General features: G+C 28.5%; 3 protein-coding genes and 2 long non-coding RNA genes across 5 annotated transcripts; 4 read left to right on the plus strand and 1 right to left on the minus strand.

The window, feature by feature from the left end:
• The first annotated feature begins 5,344 nt into the window (after positions 1–5,344).
• Positions 5,345–11,937, plus strand: LOC137836801 (alpha-dioxygenase PIOX). Its single transcript, XM_068645545.2, has 10 exons — positions 5,345–5,652; positions 6,159–6,422; positions 6,528–6,677; positions 7,423–7,556; positions 8,707–8,920; positions 9,011–9,156; positions 9,741–9,968; positions 10,595–10,797; positions 10,874–11,117; positions 11,566–11,937. The coding sequence occupies exons 1-10, from the start codon at positions 5,530–5,532 to the stop codon at positions 11,789–11,791; spliced, it is 1,932 nt and encodes a 643-aa protein (XP_068501646.2). The 5' UTR covers positions 5,345–5,529; the 3' UTR covers positions 11,792–11,937.
• LOC150027801 (uncharacterized) lies at positions 5,951–7,568 on the minus strand. Its single transcript, XR_016520479.1, has 2 exons — positions 7,434–7,568; positions 5,951–6,402 (listed from the first exon to the last, which is right to left on the minus strand). It is a non-coding gene; the product is annotated as an uncharacterized LOC150027801 (long non-coding RNA).
• Positions 11,938–15,502: 3,565 nt separating the features above from the next.
• LOC137836366 (alpha-dioxygenase PIOX) lies at positions 15,503–21,460 on the plus strand. The gene is made up of 10 exons (XM_068645095.2): positions 15,503–15,677; positions 15,788–16,051; positions 16,266–16,415; positions 17,386–17,519; positions 19,330–19,543; positions 19,671–19,816; positions 19,909–20,136; positions 20,236–20,438; positions 20,528–20,771; positions 21,000–21,460. The coding sequence occupies exons 1-10, from the start codon at positions 15,552–15,554 to the stop codon at positions 21,217–21,219; spliced, it is 1,929 nt and encodes a 642-aa protein (XP_068501196.2). The 5' UTR covers positions 15,503–15,551; the 3' UTR covers positions 21,220–21,460.
• Positions 21,461–22,743: 1,283 nt separating this feature from the next.
• Positions 22,744–23,683, plus strand: LOC137836802 (uncharacterized). Its single transcript, XM_068645546.2, has one exon. The coding sequence runs from the start codon at positions 22,906–22,908 to the stop codon at positions 23,458–23,460; it is 555 nt and encodes a 184-aa protein (XP_068501647.1). The 5' UTR covers positions 22,744–22,905; the 3' UTR covers positions 23,461–23,683.
• Positions 23,684–23,765: 82 nt separating this feature from the next.
• Positions 23,766–24,635, plus strand: LOC137836804 (uncharacterized). Its single transcript, XR_011085346.1, has 2 exons — positions 23,766–23,903; positions 23,979–24,635. It is a non-coding gene; the product is annotated as an uncharacterized LOC137836804 (long non-coding RNA).
• Positions 24,636–25,834: the final 1,199 nt, after the last annotated feature.

Genomic DNA, 25,834 nt, shown 5'->3' on the forward strand with positions numbered 1-25,834 from the left:
TTTCTCTCAATTAAATATCTTAACATAAAAAATAAAAAATAAAAATAAAAAAAAAACCTTAAGATTTTAGAATCTTCTCATTAAAATATGTTCACATATAATATAAAGGTTAAATAAATAAAAAAATCTTGAATTGTTAAGACTTATGGATTATGTAATATAAAAGTTTTTTTTTCAAATGCGTGTCCAGAATACATAATGCGGAAGCTAATCTATGAGAGTGACACAATAAGGATAAAAAAGTATTTTCATGTTGTGTATGGGATGACAGAAGAATCTTGGAGGTACAAGAAGAAACAACCAAAGAGATTAGTGTGTTCTGAGTATAAAGATCCAAAACAAAAATCAAAATCTCATTTTAAATAAAAAAAAAAAACCAAAAATTCGTTTTAGAAAAAAAATTCTAGAAACATATTATGAAAAAAAGTTCTGAAATGAATTTTTATATAACCCTATTTTATTTTATTTAAGAACATTTTTGTTTTTTCATACTAAAATTGGACTAATCCATTTAACTTACCCTAACCCTAAATCCTAAACCTTAAACCCTAACTAACCAACAGATAGGATTTGAGGATATTTATATTTAAATTGGAATTTAAAAAACAAAATAGTACAAAATTTTGGAGCAACATTTAACGTTAGAAGATAATCAATGATAATAAATATGACTCTTGAGAGAATATTTTGTTCTATTATTAGTTTTTGAAAAAAGTTAGATGAAATAATAAAGTTAAAATCTATTTGATGGATTGGTGGAAAGATGGTTTATTAGTAAAAGTCTAAAACTTCTTTTTCATAATTTTTAAAACCATATTTCTAAACAACACCTTCATTCTATCTTCAATACCTTAAACAAGATTAATTGACCTATTTTAGCATCTTAATGTAAATAAGATCATATTAATTTTAACATATCCTCTATTTATGTTTACTATATAATTATATAACTATTTTATTATATTATATATACGCGATTAACACGAGGCAGATATTGTCATGTCAATTAGAAAAACAACCCTTTCATGCATTTATGTAGTATAGTATAAGTTTTCTATTTATAATTTTTTTTAATTTATTTGTAACATATATGCATGTCAAAATCAGCTTGTCATATTCTTAGTATTTAATAGTAGCCTAACTTTTTATGATTGATATGATCATATTAAACGTTTTCAAAATTATATTTTCTGTTATCATATATTATTTACAAATATTATAATTGAAGCAGTACACATATTTTTCTTTTGTAATAATCACCATTTGCACCAAAAATATTTTTTTATAAAGGTTGGTGGACTTGCTATATATTTATTTAATTAATTCTTTGTCAATAAAAAAAATAAAAATATCATATGTTATCTAATTTAGTCTGACACTTCAACAATCAACTATCATATGTTATTTTTATAAAAAAATATATATATAAACAAATAGACCAAAATACATATATATAAAAATCTAAGAAAATCAATAGTTAGGTCACTAATTAAAGTTATTTATTAATAATTTTAGTTTTTCCCCTAAATTTAAAGACATAGTACGATTTTGTTTGTACAGAATGATATAGTTATATAACCCTTTTATGTCTTTAGTCAAATTTGATGGGTTTTAAATTTCTCTATTCGCGTTTTTTTATATAAATTTTTTTTCACGTTTTGTATTTAATTTAACACACGTTCATTGTATGTATTTAAATTTGATTTGTTGCATATTTTAAAAAATGTACTACTTTTATTTAATAACAAACCTACAATTGTTAAATTTTCTTCCTTAATATTAGGGGTTAATGTTCAATTAAAGTATAGTAAGTGAAATGAATCTATAATTAAAGTATATAGTAAGAAAATTAATCTATACCTTTTCTTACTCTTTGAATAGATTTATTTAAAATATAAAAAATTTATTACAATTAATACTTTCTTATATACGGTTTAGACTGACAATTTTAACTGAATAAAATTAGTTAATTTCATTTATAATTAATTATTTAAATAGAGAGGGAATATTCTGGTAGAAAAGAAACACTGTTTTATTTTGAAATGGTGCCTCAGCCGCCACTGACAGATTCATTTCCCCATTTGCAGCCCCACTTGTTCTATTGTATTTTCTTCACATAAAAAGTTAGAAACTATAATAAATATTCAGACCAATATAAACACAAATAAATATATATATATATATATATATAAAATTATAAATTATATAAATTGATAATAAAGATTTACTTGCACAAATATATTTTATTTTTTTAGAAAAAAATATTTCTTATGAATAATTCAAAATAATTTGTTTCTTATTTTTATAATTATATAAAAATTTATATAATAAGTATTTTTTTTTAATAAAAAGTTTTTTGTTAGGTACAATAAATTTAAGATTTTAGAAAATTAATGTATTTTTTTTTTTAAATTGTATTAAAATCGTGATAGAATTATAAAAAATTCAATAATTATTTTTTAAATTGAATACTTCATCGATGCGTGTCTTACAAGTATCGAGGTTCGATACGTGTATTCGATACGGACACATAATTTAAAAAGAAGTGACCGAAATTCATACGTTATAAATATAATCTATATACCATTCAAAATTGTGTGTTACAGAAAGTCACAAATTTTTAAAAATATATTAAAGATATTTCTTTTTCAGAATTGGGAAGAAATATTGAAAAATAAAAAAATGTTAATAGTGCACTTCTCACACATTTTTGTAATGAACTCTTTTTATCGACCAACAAAATTTATTATAGGTTATGGTAATACAAAAATCATATTAAAAATAATATATATATATATATTAATAAATGTCACAATTTATTTATTCTTTTCTTTTATTTGAAGAAAAAAACTCTCGTACGAAAAGTGGCGAGAGAAAAGTCCGAGGAGATAAAAAATGTTAATACCAAAATTTCCTAATTAGAATATTATTAAATGACATCTTTTTTATGAGCAAGAAACATGAAAAAAATATACATTTGAATATTTCATACGAGCATAGTGGTCAAAATTAAAAATTAGTTAATCATACATTTTGATATATACAACGAATCGTGAATTCCTAAATAAAAATAATGCACATAACTTTTTTAAGTGGTTATATATATATATATATATATATATATATATATATATATATATATATATATATATATATATATATATATATATATAATCTGTCTTTAAAAGTTGTTTGATAAGTTAAAGAAATAAAGTATTTTTAAATCATCTTTAAATCCATATTCTTAAGTAACATCATATTTTTAGTAAACCAAAATAAATATAAATTTCATTTTTATTGATATAAAGACGAGTTAGGTATAAATTGCTTATTGTTAAAAGTAATAAATACTTCTATTGAAACCTGGTGAAGTCGAATATTTCTTTCAAAGATAATTTATTTTATATATCCAATGGTATTAATCACTTATTAAAAAAAAAAATAAGAATTTAACTATGAGATGTGTATCTGTTAGAATTAATCTACACTTAAATCCACGTTTATAAAAAATAAATAAATTAATAATATATAAATGAAGTAAATATAATTTTACAAGTTGATTATGTGAAAATATGTTAGATTTAATCTTATAGATTTGATTTTGAGGGAAAAAAATATTATATTTGTTCTAATTGAATGAATAATTTAAATATTATTTATTTGAATTCATCATAGTTATCCGTGTTTGTTCCATAGATGTTGTGAGGTGGCTGTTCGTGCACGTGTTCCCAATAGCCTTCTTGTTTGACTATAGAATTCTTTGTTTGTATTATAAAATTGTTTCTTTTTTATCACTAAACCACAATTACATATCTCTCATTATTATTATTTTAATATTAAGAGTTTTATAATGAATTTTTCCATTTGAAGAAACCACTATATGAAAGAAATTTATCATTAAAAAAATCTTACACAATTGTTTATACATTAAACACTTTTTCAGAGGTTGCTGTTTTTCTGTTCAAAGTTGATTTTCTAGTTGGATAATGATATACTAATTTGAAAGTCGTTTTTAGCATTTTATACATTAATTTTTTTATATGTGGGTATGTGTAATTCTAGCCATTGAGATCATCGTAATCTTTGAATTGTAAAGAAAAAGGGGTTGATGTAAAATATACTTTAATGATGATTGTAAAGAAAAAGGGATTGATGTAAAATAGAGTTAATGATGATGGTAAAGAAAAAGGAATTGATGTAAAATAGACTTAATAATGATTAAAATATCAGATTTTGATTTTGATTTATGTATATATATATATATATATATATATATATATATATATAATCGTATTCTATTTTTATTAGGATTATTTGGTTTCTTTGTAATATGATTAAGATATTCTTAAAATATTTTTTTTAATGTAAAAAAAAGTTATTAAAAGTAAAAATATATATAACTTCTCAAAGTAAAAATATATAAATTCTTAAATTATGGAGCACAAAAGATATCAACGGTTAAACAAGGATTAATAATAGTCTGTTTGGGTTAATGTTTATACGAAATTCAATGCACCACAACCTCAAATGAAAGTAATTGATAAAAATTCCATTTAACAATCATTATTGCTAATACAATTCTGATTGTTGTTCTAAGCAATGAATAAACAATTCCCCACTAATCATATTATCTTGTTGTTTTTTGTTTGTTTGTTTAAGATTAAATTATAAACTTAACATTATTAATTACCCCTAGAAAATGGCGTACAATTAATTATACTAGTTTCCCATAAATTAATGGATAAATTATTGCCAACTACTCTTATTATACGTGTGGTTTCAAAAGACCAAATTATAAATTTAGTTCATATCTTTTTCATTTGTTTTAGTTTTTATAAAGAAAATGCATTTTATTCATTATTTAATTTCTACTTGAGATTTTTTTATCAATTAATTCCTATCGTTTATTCAAATTATTCCCGTAAGTTTTCTTTATCATATAAGTATATATATATATATATATATATATATATATATATATATATATATATATATATAAAGACCAAAAAGTTAGAATTTTACTATGCACTCATTAAAATGAAAAGTCACCTAAAAGGTGGCAACAAATATATATGACCAAATATATAATATCTTGTGACTTTGTCAAAGACTTATTTTTTTTCGTAAAAAAGATAGAGTATTTTTTTTTCGTAAAAAGAATAAATGAAAATGGCAATAATGCAAGGATTAGTTTTTTCATTTGACAATTTTTTAAAAATTATGTTCATTTCACCATAAAAGAGAGAAAAAAGAATATTAAAAACGTGATGAATAATGAAAACGAGAAGGAAACGTAAGAGATGGTATAACATTTTGTAACGTTTTCCACAAAAGACAATGAAATAGTTGGTTTTCGATGACTAATTAGGGTTTGAATATATATGGTGAGTTAAGATGGAAAATTGGAAGCAAAATTTCTGAGCCAATAGCCTATATAAATACAAATGAAACCTTAGAAAACCAAACACATTCATATTTACAATCATACATCAAACTTATTTTATCCTCGTTTTGTATCACCTAGAAACCATGTGGTCTGTGATAACGGATCCCATCAGAACACTTTTTGGAAATGTTCTTCACCATCTCATCCACAAAGACTTCCATGAAGCAGTGGCCAAAATGACCATAATAGATGCTTTTCTCTTCATTGTATGCAACTAATTCCCTCTATCTTATCATCATTTTTTTTTTATTTTTTATTTTATCAGCTCTATCTTATCATCATAACATATAGTTGTTAATTCAGTGATTCTTAAAGCATTTATCAGGGTTTTTTTTTAATCCTGATATTATGTACTCAATTAATAGTTGTTTATAACGCAGTGGGGTTGGTTTTTAAATTTTAAGTCCTTTTTTAACTAGTTGTGACAGATAGATAAACAGTTGAAGTTTTCTTGATGTGTATGTTTCTTTTGTTTTGTAAAAGAGTTAAATCACCTCTAAAACAGGTCACATTTATTATAACTTTTATTCATTAAAAAAAATCTAAAATTACATATCGATTATTACATACGGATAAAAATATATCCGTATGTAAGTAAATATTACATATGGATATTTCTTGTATGCTTGCTAATAAAATTTTATCAAAGTTTTAAGTTGTGATGATGATGATGAAATGAGTTTGTTTTCTCTTTTTTGAATGGTTTATGCAGATTGTTCATTCCATTGACAAGGTGGGGATATGGCCACGTCTACCTGTATTCTTAGGGCTATTGTATCTGGCTATTAGACGCCACCTTCACCAAGAGTACAATCTCTTCAACGTTGGAACAACACCAGTAGGAATTAGGTTCAACCCTTCTGATTTTCCATACAGAACAGCTGATGGAAAATATAATGATCCTTTCAATGAAGTTGCTGGCAGCCAAGGCACTTTCTTTGGCAGAAATATGCTCCCTGTTGATCAGAAGAAAAAGGTCCACAATCAATCATATATATATATATAAAGATACTTTGTTGATTTGTTCTTATTATATAGTTTCATGGTGGTGAGTTTTGAAGGCATAGTTTTGTGTGTGCAGGTGTTGAAGCCTGATCCAATGGTGGTAGCCACTAAACTACTAGCCAGAAGAACATACAAGGACACAGGGAAGCAATTCAATGTGATAGCAGCTTCTTGGATTCAGTTTATGATTCACGATTGGATCGATCATCTTGAGGATACCAAACAGGTCCTAATTCTATCACACTAATCAATTTCTAAAACTCATTTCAAAATTTGTACTAAAACAAAGTATGCCTAACTCAACTTCATAGAACTGATTTATTATCGAACCTCAGAACACCCATAAGTATATTGTCTCACGCACGAACTATCACCTCGGCTTGAAGGGATGTGTAGAGATTTCAAATCGACTAGAAATTAGATAATTTCATAGTATATAACTGGATGCAAACTTCATCTCATAAGTTGATTTTATAAAGATGAATTAGACCTAAAGTCGAACTTCTTAATATTATATATTACCTATTTTTTCTCTTTTTCTTTCAACTTTGTACATATCAAACCTAGTGAAACATATGTTTTTTTTATCAGCAATAAGGATTGAATAACAGGAATCACTTAAGGGTGGTTCAACCCTTATACATACCTATATAATAAGAACCAAATTCTCTCATCTCCCAAATCATCAAAATGAGAGAGTCAAAAATAATCTACCACTATAAATCTCGTACAATCTCAAAACAAACTCATTACCATCTCACTGCAACCATAACAAGGGGCAAAATAGAACAACAGACCTTAGCCACCAACTCAGCCCACAAAAACCAACAACTATCAAAATAGAGATACCTATCACTGAGTCATGCTAGTGAAACATATGTATTTACATGTTAACTGTGCATAATGATGCCTTTTTACTGAGATAATGAAGATGTCTAATTTGTTGATGGAATTGTGATACATATATATAGATTGAACTCACTGCACCAAGAGAAGTTGCAAGCCAATGTCCTCTGAAATCTTTCAAGTTCTTCAAGACTAAGGAATTTCCCACTGGATTCTACGAGATCAAATCCGGATCATCAAACATTCGAACACCTTGGTGGTAAGATTTCTACCACACTTTATCTCAGCCAAAAGTTAAAAGTCAATGTTGACATGATTTTCATTCCTGCTAAGAAATGATATTGATAGAAACTCATAATTTCAAAGAAGAAAAAAAGATAACTTAGATGAAAAAAAGTAGAATTTAAACTAAAAGAATGCAACTTGTGTAACGTTTGTCCTTTGGTGCATGCACGCATGCATGTATAATGTTCCCGTGTATAAAATAATGCGTGGGGCACCTTAATAGGTATTTGTAGCAAAATAAGTAATAAATATTAATATCACTTTGAAGGCTTCAAAGGGTCTGCAAAAGGGTCGTGGAAAGTGATGTGATTTGGTTAATTGTAGTTAGTTTGTCTACACTACAAAGCTATATTAATGTTTAGTTGTTAAACTTGTCTTAATCAGATCAAATCTGTCTAATGAAAACAAAACTATCAGTATAAATATACAACGTTCTTGTAAATGATGTAACGAGAGTTATTTTTCACCTAATCAAATATTATACAAAATAAGCCTAACCAAATCCAACAACTAACTATTAATAAATAAGATGTTAGTTTGCAATTTAATTAACTTAACTAATGTTGACTTTTTTTTATTTCATATCTTTTTATCGTAATAAATAAATAAATTAATTAAATTGAGATATTTCAGAAATATCTCGACCCTTGTATAAAGTCATCTAGAATCAATTTTAAAAAATTCATACACAAATCAGAACACAAAAATTAAGATCATGTCTGACAAACGTAAACAACACCACAATACAATAAAAATCTATCATTTTCTAACAAATCTCATGGATTCTAAGACACAATCAGAATATGAAAAACTTCCTCTACCGACTTTGAAATTCACTAAAGATCAATATGATCTATCCTAAGCTTTTATTTTTATGTTTTCACAACTCAACTACCACAAGCTTTTATTTTTATGTTTTCACAACTCAACTACCACGCTATTTCTCACAAACAACCCCATATATTTAATTAACGATTTTATTCATTCTGCTGATCATAAAACTCAATTTTTGGCTCGCAATAACTTTGAATTTAAAATAGTGTAAAAGTTAAAACTTGCAGATATAAAACTTATTGTAGTCTCTGACAAGGTCTTTAACTTGCATGGATTTGGTTGGTGAATAGGGATGCAAGTGCTGTATATGGAAGCAATGGAGAAGTTTTACAGAAAGTGAGAACTTTCAAAGATGGAAAGGTAAAGATATCAAAAGATGGAAACCTTCTGCATAATGAAAATGGAACAGCAATTGCAGGTGACGTCCGCAACAGTTGGGCTGGTGTTTCAACTTTACAGTCCCTTTTCATTCAAGAACACAATGCAGTTTGCGATTCTCTCAAGGTATAATTAATGATGAACTCTTCATCATCATGGAAAAACTAACCAATGAAAAGAAAACACTAACATTTCCATTTTATTTTTCTCTTTCAGAAAAATTACCCTCATTTGAATGATGAAGAACTTTATCGCCATGCAAGATTGGTGACTTCAGCTGTGATTGCAAAGGTTCACACCATTGATTGGACTGTGGAGCTTCTTAAAACTGATACTCTTCTTGCAGGCATGCGTGCCAACTGGTAAGACACAATTCTCACACAGTTACATTAACTATTACAAATAACTTAACATTTAAAAAAATATCTTCTGAAATAATACTTTATTGGAATAGTATAAATAGTAATCATAAACTTTAGCATATATTATTTATAAAATTAAAATAATAATCTCATGAATTGCACCATCTTCATAATACCTCCAATTATGAATTTTTTTACTGATAAAAAAAACCAAAACAACAAAATAAAACCACATAAAACCGGTTCATGGGACTGCTAACTCGTGCGTGAGACTATATACTATGGGTGGTCCATAGCAGGTAGCACGATAGACCCAACACAAATACTCGCTGGAATAGACTCGAAATGACTCTGATACCATATTACAAAGTGGATTTTAAGCCTAACTCAACCCATAAAACCGGCTCATGAGATTGAGGTTTGCACCCACTTATATACAATGAAAGGCTCTAATATCTAGTCGACGTGGGATATCCAACATGAACCAATAAAAAAAAAGACAGAACAACCTCCTACTCCTTTCAAACTTTCCAAGGTTTTACACAAGCTATGCATATGGTAATAATGTATTGTGTATTTTGCAGGTATGGGTTGCTGGGGAAGAAATTTAAGGATACATTTGGACATGTTGGTGGATCCATTTTGGGAGGATTTGTGGGTATGAAGAAGACAGAAAATCATGGTGTGACATACTCTTTAACAGAGGAATTTGTGAGTGTTTATAGAATGCACTCACTCCTACCTGATAACCTACAACTCAGAGACATATCTGCCACACCTGGCCCAAACAAATCTCCACCAGTAATCAAAGAGTAAGATAATATCAAATCTTCTCCAAACCTTTTTTTCCCCTCCATATATTATAAGAATTCTTAAACTAATTCGCACCCCTTAAATTGATATTGAATTTTCACAATTCTTCTTAATTCTTTTTAAATTAATACATTTCTCTTTGTTTGGAATAGCTATTAGATTATTCCAACCATATGTACATAAATTATAATAAGTTTTTAGATAATTAATTTCATTCGGATATGAAAATAAAGACTTTTACATGAAAAAAGTATACGTACAAGGAAAAAATTGTTTAAAATAGCATAATTTGTTTTTCAGATTCATAAAAATAGCTTATTTTTGTTTTAGGAAACGATTCTTTTACAAAATTTCAGTTATTGTCCATAATGTTTAAACAAAAAAAATAACTTAAATGTTTAGGAAAAACCTTTCCCCAAATGCTCTTTATTTATTTTAATCTAATTAATAAATGTTTGAAGAAAGAGTAAACATTATGGTTATCTATCTTCTTCAATCATAGTAAGAAAGAAAAAAAAAATTATCTCATTAAGCATTTTATTATTTTTTACAACAAATTTGTTTGCTAATTGAGAAGGGCTATAATAATGAATGACTAATACAAAAATTTCTTCATTTATTGTAGAATTCCTATGAAAAACTTGATTGGACTACCAGGAGAGAAAACATTAACAGACATAGGAGTTGCAAGACAACTTGTGTCAATGGGTCACCAAGCTTGTGGGGCATTGGAGCTTTGGAATTATCCAGAATGGCTTAGAGACCTTGTACCTCAAAACATGGATGGCACAGAGAGGTCTGAACATGTGGACTTGGCTGCCCTTGAAAGTAAGATATACAAGTTTTAATCTTAAGATCTGCTTATTAAGAAGGGCCAAGAACTAACCCTACAATTATGATGCAGTTTACAGGGATAGGGAAAGGAATGTGGCTAGATACAACCAATTTAGGAAGGCATTGCTGTTGATACCTATTTCAAAGTGGGAAGATCTAACAGATGACAAGGAAGCAATTGAAGTATTGGAAGAGGTATATGGAGATGATGTTGAAGAACTTGATCTGCTGGTAGGTCTCATGGCAGAGAAGAAAATCAAGGGTTTTGCAATCAGTGAGACAGCTTTTGTAATATTCCTCCTAATGGCAAGCAGGTAAAAGGAATACAAATTAAAAGCAACCCTTTTAATCTACTTTCATGTATACTTGCTTAAACTTAATGCTTCCAACAATTGTACAAGTTCTATATTTGTAAGATTTGTTAGGAATTGTGGTTAATAGTTAGATGGTGAGTAAAAGGAGTATGAAAATGTGATGAAGTTTTAGTTTATAGTATTTAGCTTAATAGGTGCGATCATATCTGCACTAATGTATCGAATTCTGTTAGTAGAACTTTGTAGTTAAGTGTATTTAAGAAAAAATAATACTAGGATGGATGACCTCATAGGAAGTCCAAGTTTTACACCTCTTTTTAAAGCTAATAAACAAAAACAAAAACATAGGGTGCTTAACAAAATACTAATATATGCTATAAAATGTTTCTTTAAGAAAAACATGTATATTAGCTCTTAAGATTTTAATAATGAATGTGATATTTTGCAGGAGGCTTGAAGCTGATAGGTTCTTCACAAGTAACTATAATGAAGAAACATACACTAAAAAGGGACTTGAATGGGTGAACACAACTGAGAGTTTGAAAGATGTTATTGATCGTCACTATCCTGAAATGACACATAAGTGGTTAAACTCTTCTAGTGCTTTCTCAGTTTGGGATTCACTTCCAAACTCACACAATCCTGTTCCTCTATACCTTCGTGTTCCTCATTAATCAATTTGGATATTTTTATCTGTTTTTATTTAGATTTATCTTTTTGTTAAATTTGAATTAATGTGTATATTTGTATTTTGTATAACACTAAATTTCGTCCTATATATGTATGCAGTATTATTTCAATGCATTTGAGTTTAAAGGGACTATTATAGTTTGTTTGTATATTGAAGTATTCAAGGAAAAAGAATTGTACCTAATTATTTATTTTACTTGTTATTACTTTTAACAATATTGTTAATGAAAAACATCATTTTAAAAATATTTCGATGAAGTACACTTAAAAAAAACTTTTTAAAATAGTTTTGGAGTCATTGTTATGAGGACGTTATTTTAAGTTCTATAGTTTAACTGTAACTTTAATCAACACAAAATCATCCTAGTAAGTGAACTCAATAATAATGAACAAAGACAAACACATAATGAAAAAAAATATAAATTCTTAGTAATAGAGACAATGACAGTTCTAAACAAAATCGTTGTTAAAACTTCCAAAATATTATGGTTATAGTTCGAACCATCATTGTAAGTGCATTTTTTTAAAATTTTGGTTGTTTTTACATAATTCACAAACGGGCAAAAAAATTCTTCCTAGTCAAATACATTCACACATACACTTACGAATTTGGCCAATGTAAATAGATTAATAAATCCACAAGTATAAATGTATCTAAAACATACTTAGTAAATTTAAACAAAGTTTTAAAATAAATTAAAGTTTTATAAAAACTTAATTGTATAAAAGTATATATGTAATGGTTGTGTGTCGTTGAAAAATTGCAACATCTGAAATTAAGTTAACATATTACTTGATCTCAACCTCTGTCAATACTAGCTCGCACAATGATCGTCATTCATTGCATCATGTAGTAACCATACTTATAACCTTCGGTTTATAGCTCAATTCCTTTACAAGAGGTTGGGCAGGAAGTTAATAATAGATGGAAAATAGAAGAGAGTCTATTTGTAACAACAAATTAATAGACAACTAGCTAATCAATACTAAAGTTGGTGACTCATCATCAGAGATGTCATTCCTTTTAGCTTAACGAATGCATCTCTTTTGTATAGTTTTGGTCGGTATTTATGTCCGCTTATATTATTTTTATTGAATCTATTTTGTCTTTTGGAATTGTAAAATTTTTAGATCATTTAGATCCATATGAGGGATATATGTAGTGAGATCTATTTTTTGATGAGCTATATTCAATAGTTTTTTTTAATAATGGTTGAGTATTTAAATACTCCCATTTATTCATATTTTATTTGTTGATAAAAAAAACTTTCAGTTTGTTCAATACACCACAACTCAAAATAAACATGATTAGATAAATCAATAATGATACAAAAGTGAATGAACATATTACTTTAAATACCTTCAGGTGTATCCTAAATGAGTTTTTTTTTTTAAATTGCACTTTACCTACCACTAAATATGTTATGCAATGTCAAACTATAAAATTTGAAATACAATTTTGTATTCCGAATTATAGAATTTAAAATGAATTTTTAAACCCAAAAAATATATTCCAAGCTCTAAAATTCATAATACAACTTTTTATTTTGAATTCTAGAGTTTTAAGTTTTATAGATTATACAATTTGAAAATAGAAAAAAAAAAAAAACAAATTCTACACTTTTTACTCAAGGGTAATTTTGTAATTAAAAAATATATGATGGTCAGGAAAAAAACTATGGAGGTGACGAAGAAATTTCCTAACCATAGTTGATGGACAGCCCAGTACTCCTGAAAACACCTGAGCCCAGTTAGATCAATACCCGACTTCAATTTAATTCATTTAGAAACAATTAATTTTATTGTGAGCACATTCTCGACTATCCCCTTTTTTTAAAAATAATAAAATAGTTAATTAAATTATATATAACATAAGTATATAACTTATCGTAATATATATATATATATATACTTTTTTTTTAAATTAATACTTTATTACTATCATTATTATTATTTTCATAAATCTTTACTTAAAAAATTAATATTTATTATTATTATTATCATTAATTTTACTTTAAATATTAATACTTATTATTATTATTACCTATTCTTCCTTTAAAAAAAATAATACTTATTATTATTATTATCATTATTATTATTATTTCCTTTCAAATCTTAAAATAAAATATTTGTAAATAATACAATTTTAATACATTGTGTTTGGAAAATATTACATTACAAATATTTTTTACATGATTCATTTAAAATATATTTTTTTGTTATTATATTCTCCTTATGATTATAATGTGTTGTCTTTTAACGGCATTATGTCTAAACATTTTATTAATGTAGCACACACGTTGTGTAACATTTATATATATACACGTAACTATACATAATTTCATGCGTGTTCTTGTTATTTTCACGATTGATTAGAAAAATATATGAGACTCCTTGCATCACAAAGATACCGTAACCTAACTTAGGGAATCGGAAAATTGTTTCTTACATATATTTTTTACTCCGATCGAGACATGAGAAAAAGACAACTAGGATGTAACATGTTTCATATATATATAGGATAATAATGTTCTATTATTGATGTTTTTTTAACAATTAAACTACTAGTTCATGTTTTTTTAACAATTAAACTACTATTATTGGGAAGGGTCCACACCCCAAAATAATCTTCACTTTGGTACTTGTGTTTTTGGGTAAACAAACTTTTTCACTCGATAAAATGGCATTTAGTCCAATTCTTCATATTTGATACTTTAGGAAAATCAATTCTTTTATTTATTTATTTGTATATAAAAATTATTACCTGATGGTTTGCTACAAACCGGTTCGAGACAAGGCACTTCCTTCATTCTTATCACTCCAACAAACACTCAACCATGTACTTCCTAAACTGAGATAGAATTTTCATCCTTCTCATTTCTCAGTATATGTATGGATGATTTTTTTATTTATACCTCAAGCAATAATAATTATACGTAATCACATGAAAAAAATATAAAAATATGAAAAAACTATATCAAAACTGATTTTTTATTATTATTAAAAGTGATGATAGTCTTTTGGTTAAATTGATTGAATTTGTTGTGATAATTTTTTCTAGTTTGATGATTGACGTACGAGAAATTATGTTAGATTTCAGGATAAGATTGATGTTATTATAACTATTTTGGTAATTAAAAATTTAAATTGTCTAGTGAGAAATTCGTCTAAAACTATTTCATCTAATTTGTTCTTAGAATCCTTTATGAATAGATATAGTCTATGTATGTATCGTTTTTGTTAACATGTGTTTTGATCTGGTTGTCCCATATTTTTTTTGTATTTTCTTCTTTTTAATAATATTTTTTTCATATGTAATGACAAATTGTTGTTACTTGAGGTGTCAACTTAACTGAGATGTCAAGTTAAATAATGATACTTAACATGGAAGTTTTTATAAAAAAAAAATAATAATTTTTTTTTCAATTATATGCTCTTATTATTACTCAATTTTTAAATATTTCATATAAATCATTATTTGATTTGCAATTGAAAAAGATATATCAAAAGTACTCAGATATAAAGTTTAGATAAATTAAATTCATGAGAGTAAAAGACAAATATCAAGACTATGTTACTCACAATCACATTTACAAGTTTATCCAAATTCATGTTTTATATAAGATATGAAAACATACAGGTACAACTTTCTGGCAGCTATAAATAGAGAAGGAACCTTAAACAATGATACACTCTTACACTTCATCAAATCTCTATCATTGTTGTGTCATATCAAGAGCATTCATGATGTGGTCTATGGTAACGGATTCCATTAGAGCTCTTTCTGCAACACTTCTGCACAAACTCATCCACCAAGACTTCCATGAAGCAGTGGCTAGCATGACCATAATAAACTCTTTTCTCTTCATTGTACAATCCCCTCTCCATCAAATGTTACTATATAATATGTTATATCATCATCATCATTATGCAGTTCTTATCTTTTATTCTTCCTTCTTTTTCTTGCATGGTTTATGCAGATTGTTCATTCCATTGACAAGCTAGGGATATGGCATCGTCTACCTGTTTTCTTAGGGCTATTGTATCTGGCTATTAGACGCCACCTTCACCAAGAGTACAACCTCTTCAACGTTGGAACAACAACACCAGAAGGGGTTGGGAACCCTTCTGATTTTCCATTCAGAACAGATGATGGAAAATATAATGACCCTTCCAATGAAGTTGCTGGCAGCCAATGCACTTTTATTGGCAGAAATATGCTCCCTGTGGATCACAAAAATAAGGTCCACAACTAATCATATCTCACCCTATAATACATGATTAAGCCAATGAGTATGTATAATGAACAAGATAAATCACAAGAAAGAAATGGTTGTAGTTAATTAATTTCATTGGTCTCAGTTTATGAGTTTTATAGTATTATAGTTTGTTGTTGTTATATAATTTGGTTGCTCTCTCATGGTGGTGAGTTTTGAAGGCACAGTTTTGTGTGTGCAGGTATTGAAGCCTGATCCAATGGTGGTAGCCACTAAACTACTAGCCAGAAGAACATACAAGGACACAGGGAAGCAATTCAATGTGATAGCAGCTTCTTGGATTCAATTTATGATTCACGATTGGATCGATCATCTTGAGGATACCAAACAGGTCCTAATTATATGACAGTAATCAATTTCCAAAACTCATTTCAAAATTACTATTCAAAAAAATATTTGCAAATATATAGATATATATATAAATCATTAAATAAAAATCAATTTAGAGACAAAAAATAATTAGTTGTTACACTATAAGAAAATCATCAAATAGAAATCAATATTTAGAGACCAAAATAATTAGTCGTAATAGTAACTAAATTAGAGACTATTTTAGAAACTAAAAAAAAATGATTTCTAAATTAGTTTATATTATTGTGAAATAGTTTCTAAATTGGTATTTAATTAGCTGCCAAGGTTTTAACTACCAAAGATTTTAAATTTGGTAGCAAAAACTTTAGTGGCTAGATAAATACCAATTTAAAAACCACTTAACAATAATAGAAACTAATTCAGAAACCAAAAATTTATTTAGTCTCTAAAATGGTCTCTAATTTAGTCACTATAACAACTAATTATTTTTTGTCTTTAAAATTGATTTTTATTTCATGATTTTCCTGTAGTGTTATATTAACTAAATTATATACTATTTTAAAGACTAACAAAATTATTATTGCTTAAATTAGTTTTTATTATTGATAAATAGTTTTAAAATTGGTATCTAATCAGCTATCAAGATTTTTGCTACCAAATATAAAATCTAAATAATTGATTGTTAGAACTTTGAAAGCTAATTAGATACCAATTTAGAAATTATTTATCAATAACAGAAAATAATATAGAAATTAATAATATTTTTAAATTCCAAAATAATATCTAATTTAGTTAATATAATAACTAATTATTTTTAATGGGATGAAAACTACTCAAACCATAGTTTTCTAGTAATAGTAATGAAACCTACTCAAATAGATGTATTAAAAATATGTACTTACATGTTAATTGCACATAATGATGCCTTTTTATTGAGATAATGAAGAAGATATCTAATTTGTTGATGGAATTGTGATACATATATATAGATTGAACTCATTGCACCAAGAGAAGTTGCAAGCCAATGCCCTCTAAAATCTTTCAAGTTCTTCAAGACTAAGGAATTTCCCACTGAACTCTCTGAGATCAAATCTGGAGCAAAAAATATTCGAACACCTTGGTGGTAAGATTTTTATCACACTTCCAAAAGTTATTATTAGTGGTAACATTTTTCTATTTGTTTAATATACCTACCGAACAAAGTAACATGGAGAGTAATAAAGAGACTATAAACCATAATAACTTCTTATATAGTTGTAATATAACATTTAAGGTTTAGGTTTAAATTAAAAAAAATTAAAAAAAATTAACTATATAATACTTAGTTTAGGAAAAAAAAAAGTAACCAATTATAGTGAAATTTTGTCTAATTATATCTTTTTTCTATTTTATATTAACTCACTACAAGAAAATCATGAAATAAAAACTAATTTTATAGAAAAAAAATTAATTGTTACAGTGACTAAATTAGAAATTATTTTAGAGACTAAAAAAAATTAATTTTTAAATTAGTTTCTATGATTGTTAAATGGTTTTTAAATTAGTAACCAAGGTTTTTCTACCAAATTTAGAATCTAAATAATTGGTAGTTAAAACCTAGCTAATTAGATATCAATTTAGAAACTATTTAATAATAATAGAAACTAATTTAAAAATCAATTTTTATTTTAGTTTTTAAGATGGTTTCTAATTTAATCATTATAACAACTAATTATTTTTTATCTCTCAAATTAGTTTCTATTTCATGATTTTCTTGTAGTGTATAAATTCAACTCATACATATTATGTATAAATATAAGATTTTGTAATTGTGCATAGGATTAAAATATTAGTAAAATACACATCGCAAAATTCGAAAATTTGAAACAAAATCAATAATTGAACTCTTATTATCTCATAAGAAAAATCAAATAGTTGGAAAGTTGGTAAGATATATGATGGTTCATAACCATTCAATAACTTTTTGTTGGTACACAAAAGTACTTAAATTAGATGTCACGTTTATAATGGTTAGTACAATTTTTACTTTTGTGGGGGTATAGGTTAATAATGGTTTGTACAAATTTTTTTTTTTGGACACATCCGATTTATAATGGGTACATTTTTTTGTGGGGCACATATCACATTAATTATGGGTAGTTGAAAGTGCTTTTTCTTGAAAATGTCTCATTGAGACACTACTTTTTAATTGTCTTTTTAAGATGTTAATATTAAAACTAAAAAAATCTACTAATACTTTTTATTTTACTAAAATCTTGTGTCTATTACTTGGTAAAAAAATGAGAGTATATAATAGATAAAATAATAATTAATATGATATCATAAACTTAAAAAAATGATGATTAATAATCTAGTATTTTAAAAATAAAGAAAATATTTTTATGCTGATAGAGAAAAATCATTTTATAAATATAATGAAAATGATTATAGTTATTATAGGGGTGTCAAAGTGGTGTGGGTTGACCCGTGACCCGCTGAATAAAACGTGGGACGAGTTGTTTATTTCAACTCGTTGGTCCGCTTAGGCCCCTACATAACTCGCAGTCCACACAGGCCTAGTGCGCCTAGTGCGGGGTGGGACGGGTTGACCCGCATAACTTTATAAAAAAAAATTCTACACTTTCATATTTTCTTCATGTAATCTCATATTTTACATTCTGAAATGAGACAATTTACCTAATGTATCTAAATAAATAAAAAATTCAGACCTGGGTCAACCTTTATGTGGACGGGTTAAAAAAATCAGTTCACAAATTCTATTCGAGATAAACTAACTCGGCCTGTTTTATGCGGGCCAAGTACGGGGAGAACCTATACGGGACGGCCAGCCCCCATTGCTACCCTAATAGATATGCATATATTAAGCTTTTAGGATCTAAATAGGAGCATTATAATTTATATCTATATAACCAGCATGGATTTGGTTAAAAAAGGGATGGAAGCGTCTTGTATGGAAGCAACAGAGAAGTTTCAATGAAAGTGAGAACTTTCAAAGATGGAAAGATAAAGATATCAAAGGATGGTCATCTTCTTCACAATGAAAATGGAACTGCAATCTCAGGTGATGTTCGCAATAGTTGGGCTGGTGTTTCAACCTTGCAGGCACTTTTTGTTCAAGAACATAATGCAGTCTGTGATACTCTCAAGGTATACTAACAATTTCAAAAACTCGAACATAAGAAAAATCATCCAAAACTGAAATATAGACAAATTTTAAATAACCCAACTCAATTTAACACCATTATTCCAAAATAATAATAACATATTCCTACAGATTCATTATCCAGAATTAGAAGATGAAGAACTCTATAATCATGCAAGATTGGTGACCTCAGCAGTGATTGCAAAGATTCACACCATTGATTGGACTGTGGAGCTTCTTAAAACTGACACTTTACTTGCAGGAATGCGTGTCAACTGGTAAGACTTAACCTTTTTTGTTTTGAAATGCTTGATTATGCAAATCTAGTTATGCACACATGTAGTTTGGTTATTTGATTTTTTCTTTTCAGGTATGGATTCTTGGGGAAGAAATTTAAGGATGCATTTGGACATGTTGGTGGATCCATCTTGGGAGGATTAGTAGGTCTTAAAAAACCACAAAATCATGGTGTTCCATACTCTCTAACAGAGGAATTTGTGTGTGTTTATAGAATGCATTCACTTTTACCTGATAACCTGCAACTCAGAGATATGTCTGCAACTCCTGGACCTGACAAATCTCTACCAGTAATCAAAGAGTATGATGATAAGTTTAATTCAGACATGCAATACTAGTAAAAAAATTATCATTTTTCTCCTGAATGCTGAAAAGAAAAATCTCTGATTTGTCACCACAGGATTCCTATGAAAAATTTGGTTGGGCTACAAGGAGAAAAAATGTTATCAGAAATAGGAGTTGCAAGACAACTTGTGTCAATGGGTCATCAAGCATGTGGGGCACTAGTGCTTTGGAACTATCCAGTGTGGCTTAGAGACCTTATATCACAGAACTTAGATGGCACAGAAAGGCCTGATCTTGTGGACCTAGCTGCACTTGAAAGTATGATAAGTTTTTACTTTATCCAAACTCTATTCAGTTTTATGCAAGAGACTAAGAACTAAGCCTATAATGTGATGTAAATAATGTAGTTTACAGAGATAGAGAGAGGGGTATAGCTAGATACAACCAGTTCAGGAGAGGGTTGCTACTGATACCTATCTCCAAGTGGGAAGATCTAACAGATGACAGAGAAGCAATTCAAGTACTGGAAGAGGTGTATGGTGATGATGTTGAAGAGCTTGATCTATTGGTAGGCCTCATGGCAGAGAAAAAAATAAAGGGTTTTGCAATCAGTGAGACAGCTTTTGTAATATTCCTACTCATGGCAACAAGGTAAAAGCAATTGAAAGCTTCTTTCTATTTGATTTGATTCATGTTTATGTGTGTCTATATATATAAATACTTGTCTAAGCTTAGTACTTCTATCAATTATATCAGTTTTGTGACTGTTTCTTAGCTTTGTCACAGCTAAGAGTATAGATAATCTTTGAACTTTCATGAAAAAATTTGGAAAACAAGATTATGATGATTAATGCATGTAAAACTTTCATGAATTTGCAGAAGATTAGAAGCTGACAAGTTTTTCACAAGCAATTTTAACGAGGAAGTATACACCATAAAAGGGTTCGAATGGATTAAAAGAACTGAGAGTTTAAAAGATGTGATTGATCGTCATTATCTTGAAATGACGCACAAGTGGTTAAATTCTTCAAGTGCTTTTTCAGTTTGGTCATCACTTCCAGATGCAGAGAATCCTATTCCCCTTTACCTTCGTATTTAATTCATTTATACTTTGTTTTCAACATATTATTTGTATGTTGTCTTTTATTAGTTGTTGTATGTTTTCTATCTTATTTGTTTCCTGTAATTTGATCTATTTAAGTTTGTATTGATACTAAAATCTACTACTACTTTTTACTTCTCTTAGTTCAACAACCCGTATGAGTGGATTAAATTATTTTTATCTATGTTGTAATGAGATGTTGATGGACGATTAAATAAATTGAGAAATTTTATTAATAATATTGTGTTCTTTTATAAGTTAAAAACGTCTCGTTGTACTGGTTGTAAATATTTCTCGATCATGTCGATTCCTGGTATGTCTCCGTCTTCAATCAGAAATTAGAGATTGTTACACAAGGTAATCGATAAAGTTAGTACTTGATATTTGATGATTACTGATAATAAATACTATTAAATATTATTTACTTTAACTTGACATTATTTATAGATGTGTGTTAAACTCTCGTGTGATGAACCTATATTATCACGGATATGATAGTTAATAATGATAATAGTATAACATAAAGTATAAGTTCTATGCAAATACCATGTTTAAGTATTTCTATTTTACATTGTCAAAATGAACATCTCGGAGTAGAAGAAAATCATTAAATAGAAGTTAATTTTATATAAAAAAATAATTAGTTGTTATAGACTAAAAAAATTATTGGTTTCTAAATTAGTTTCTATTATTGATAAATAGTTTTTAAATTGGTATCTATTTAGCTTCTAAGTTTTTACTACCAAATTTAAAATCTAAATAATTGATAACTAAATAAAATCAAATTTAACTCATTATTTGGATAGTAATTATTTGACAATGGGAATAGTTGTTTCTATAGCTATCTCAAATAGTAGACAATAAATTTGTTTTATTTAATCCACTATTTATAAAAAAAAATATTAATATTGTGCATATATATATATATATATTTTGTGTAAAATTTAAAAATAATATAATTTTTTATTAATCAAATATATTATAAAATAAAACATAGATGAACAAAAGAGAAAAAAAAATATATGAGAATTTCTTCTATTTTATTTTTTTTAGTTAAATCAAAATAAAAAATATAGAATATGAATACATTAGAAACAATACATTTATTTTAAGTTTAGTTAAAAAGACATAATGAAAAAAAAAATTGTTAGAATAAGAAAAAATAAAATAAAAGACTATACATATATTCACGAAAAAACTAAGAATTAAAAGAAGATAAAATTAATATTAATTTTTTTTCTAGAAACTATTTATATTTTTTGTTAAGGTATAAGTTCACATCTTAATTATAAAAATAGATAAAATTTTATAAATGAGTAAGTTGTATGAAGAGAAAATAACTTCAATTAATGATTATAGTTTAGATATCCGATGCCACCTTAACACTTAACACGATTTTATTAGTAACACAACTTATCTATTTTATTGATTTTGTAAAATTGTAGTAATCATAATGAAATTATTCTCGATAATTAAGAAATCCAAATAAATAAGAGTATATATAAATGATTGAATAAGAAAAAATCTGAGTAGCTTCGGAAGGGTGTGAAGAGTCAGAGAGAAAAACCCACTCCTCTTTCTTCTTTCTTCTTTCTTCTTATCTTCTTCTTCTTCTTCTTCTTGGATTTGCAATCAGTGGGAGAGAGATCGGAATCAGGTGAACGGAAATCGAAGTGCGTTTCAATGTCGGAAGGGTTCGCGATCGAACTGTACTTGGATCCGGCGTTGGAGAATCAGGTGCTGAAGGCCTGGAACGTTCTCGCGCGCCGACAAATCACCACACACCTCATCGAGATGGAGTCGCGCCCTCACATAACGCTCTTCTCCGCTCCCTTTCTAGAACCTTCCAAACTCGAATCGCTTCTCAGAACCTTCGCATCCAAGCACGATCCTCTCTCGCTCTCCTTCTCCTCCGTCGGCACCTTCCCCAGCAACTCCGACAACCTCCTCTTCCTCGCGCCCACGCCCTCCCTCTCCCTCCTCCAATTCCAGTCGCACCTCTGCGACGCCATCAGAAAAGAAGGCCTTGAGATCTCCGACGACTTCGCCTTCAATTCCTGGATACCGTACTGCTCGGTCGCGCACCACGTCCCCAAAAACAGAATGCCCGAGGCTTTCTCCCTCTTGCGGGAACTCAAACTGCCGGTCGCCGGTTACGCTACGGACATCGCGCTCGTGCAGTTCTCTCCGGTTCGCGAACTCTTCTCCTTTGTGCTCGGCAACAATGTAGACTCCTGACCTAAGGTTATGCCTAAGAACACCGCAGTTGCTAGTTTTTTTTTTTTATATTTTGTTAATGTTAAGTTAGTAATATTGTATTAGATGGTTAACTGCGTTTGATTGTTTTTGAATCGAGGATGATCTGGGAGGGTTTTGGTTCCTCCCGAAATTCTCTTGCTGTAATGATTTATGGTGTTAGGGAACACCAAATTTGACAGATGGAACATTGTTAATTTGTCTTTGTTGTTTGCGCCCTTGTTTATTTGGTTTGGTGGGTTTTTTTTTTTGTCTGAATAAATGTGTTATTGAAATGAATGTGAATGGCGAGTTTGGAATGGATTGGTAATGTGTCTGAGGTGGAGTGCTAAATGTTTAGAAATGTGCTGGGAGACTTGGAGAAGTTGGTGGAGAATATGGAAGGGCTGAGACGGTGTGAAATAAAGAAGAGGTACCTGTGAAAGGTAGTGTGACACTTTATTGTGGAGAATTTTGAATATGCTATGAATAGAGGGTTTAAATTGTGATCATGGTTGCAGTTTTGTTGTAATGTTTGACATTTGGGGAAATGGCGGACAGGAAGCAGCCACAGTTATGGTGTTGTCTTGTGCTGGGTCTGATATATGGAACATGGTGTTGTTTTTACCTTGGTATCATTCACAAATGTACCAAGAAACAACGTAAGATTTGTTTGACAAGATTTTTCATTCTTCTGTGACTGCATAATGCCTTATGCGACCGGTCTGTTTGGAAGGAATGTGGATGGAGATGGACCACCCAAAATGGACTGATGATGTATTCCAGGTGGAGTGCTGACTGTGTGTCTGAAAGTGGGTTGGTGACTTGAATGTGGTGGAAGATTAAGGTCTGAAACTTTCTGAATTCAGTCAAGAATCTAGCTTGGTGAGATGCTGTGAAAATTGGTTGGTTATATAGTTGCAGTTTTGTCACAATCTTTGGGATGATGAAAAATTGCAGACATGTGTGATCGAAATGGCCATAATTGTGGTATTAATGTAATCACAATTATAGTTCCAAGATCCAAGATTAGGATGGGGAAAAGATCCAAGATTCGGCCGGGCAAGTTAAAATCTTAATATGGTATTTAATTTGTAGGTGTTGGTGAGAGAAATATGAATTATTAAATAGTTCTGTACTTAAAATTTTAAAAATATTAAGTATTTGCAGGTACATGAGGATAGTTGTGGTATTTTTTTCATGGGTATTTGTTTCAATAAGTAACTGAGCAAATTTGATTTTTTTTTAATGGGACAACCCGTTCTGATTTTATTTATTTTAGACGGGATAACCAAATCAATATAGAAACAGAGCTTTGAAAACGTTAATGTTGTGATCTGAATTGCTGTTTGTTTTAGTTGGATATCTGAATTGCTGTTTGTTTTAGTTGGATATTCCAAAACCAATCCAGTGCAGCTCCTTTCATCGTTCAAGTTGCTTGGTGACATCACAGAGATGCAAAGATAGTTGAGTGACTAATAACACCAAAATTGGTGGAGATCACAAGGCAACAAGGAATATAGCCGAAATATAATAACAGTTATGCAGAAATCGTTACTCATTGCAGTCGTATTAACATGTATGCAGTGATGTAAGGTAGCGTTTTGGTTGAAATTTTATTTTACAAATCCCTCCACCGAAAGTTCGAAACTCTTTAGCGACCGAGTGTTAATGAAGATATAGACAACCCAGTAACAAGGTTACAGGGATCATAAGGAACAACATGACTGAATGATTTTCTCACAGCTGATACAGAGAAGAATCTAATGAACTCAACTAATTGAATATAAAGAAACCATACCATGTTAACAAAAAAAGAGCCAATGAAAATAGCTATGATAAATAAAAAAACAGATAGATAAGCAAAGAGATGGTAGGACAATTTTGTAGATTGGAATTAGATGACCAGAACTGTCAGCTGAGCAAGAATCCAGTGCGCAAATATTGCACTTGGGTGCAAGCTTTGAAGTTGCAGAAGGTTATGATGTCTAAAATCATTAAAGAAACAACAAAATTTACTGTTGATTTTTTTCCAGGAATTTCAATACCGATTAGATAGTCTGTGAAGATTAAAGAAATCAAATCAGAAATAATATATATGGGCCACCCTAAAAGACTTCCGTGTCATATAATCCCATAAATTCTACTTATATTCTTCTCATTCCAATAAGCCAATAGTGAGTGCCTATCATCCCAGTGGCTAACAATCACCAAACAGAACAGACACAAATAACCATTAAACAGATTAATCTCAATTTACAGACAAAAGCTCTGCATTATACCATTTTGCCTAAGCCCTGAAGAGTACTCATATCATCATTAATCGGTTACTGTCTAGTAGACCAACAGTAGGTTTAGGTCCAAGGGCATGCTTAGA

The sequence above is a fragment of the Phaseolus vulgaris genome, chromosome 4 (assembly GCF_051622355.1).
Source record: "Phaseolus vulgaris cultivar YP4 chromosome 4, ASM5162235v1, whole genome shotgun sequence".
Lineage (NCBI taxonomy): Eukaryota > Viridiplantae > Streptophyta > Magnoliopsida > Fabales > Fabaceae > Phaseolus > Phaseolus vulgaris.

Bases quoted from the DNA above. Each gene is read 5' to 3' on its own strand.
- LOC137836801 (XM_068645545.2), top strand. From the start codon at position 5,530: ATGTGGTCTGTGATAACGGATCCCATCAGAACACTTTTTGGAAATGTT. The intron at 5,653-6,158 runs GTATGCAACTAA...TGGTTTATGCAG, and splicing joins TAGATGCTTTTCTCTTCATT to ATTGTTCATTCCATTGACAA. The intron at 6,423-6,527 runs GTCCACAATCAA...TTGTGTGTGCAG, and splicing joins CTGTTGATCAGAAGAAAAAG to GTGTTGAAGCCTGATCCAAT.
- LOC137836366 (XM_068645095.2), top strand. From the start codon at position 15,552: ATGATGTGGTCTATGGTAACGGATTCCATTAGAGCTCTTTCTGCAACA. The intron at 17,520-19,329 runs GTAAGATTTTTA...TGGTTAAAAAAG, and splicing joins AATATTCGAACACCTTGGTG to GGATGGAAGCGTCTTGTATG. The intron at 20,772-20,999 runs GTAAAAGCAATT...ATGAATTTGCAG, and splicing joins TTCCTACTCATGGCAACAAG to AAGATTAGAAGCTGACAAGT.
- LOC137836802 (XM_068645546.2), top strand. From the start codon at position 22,906: ATGTCGGAAGGGTTCGCGATCGAACTGTACTTGGATCCGGCGTTGGAG.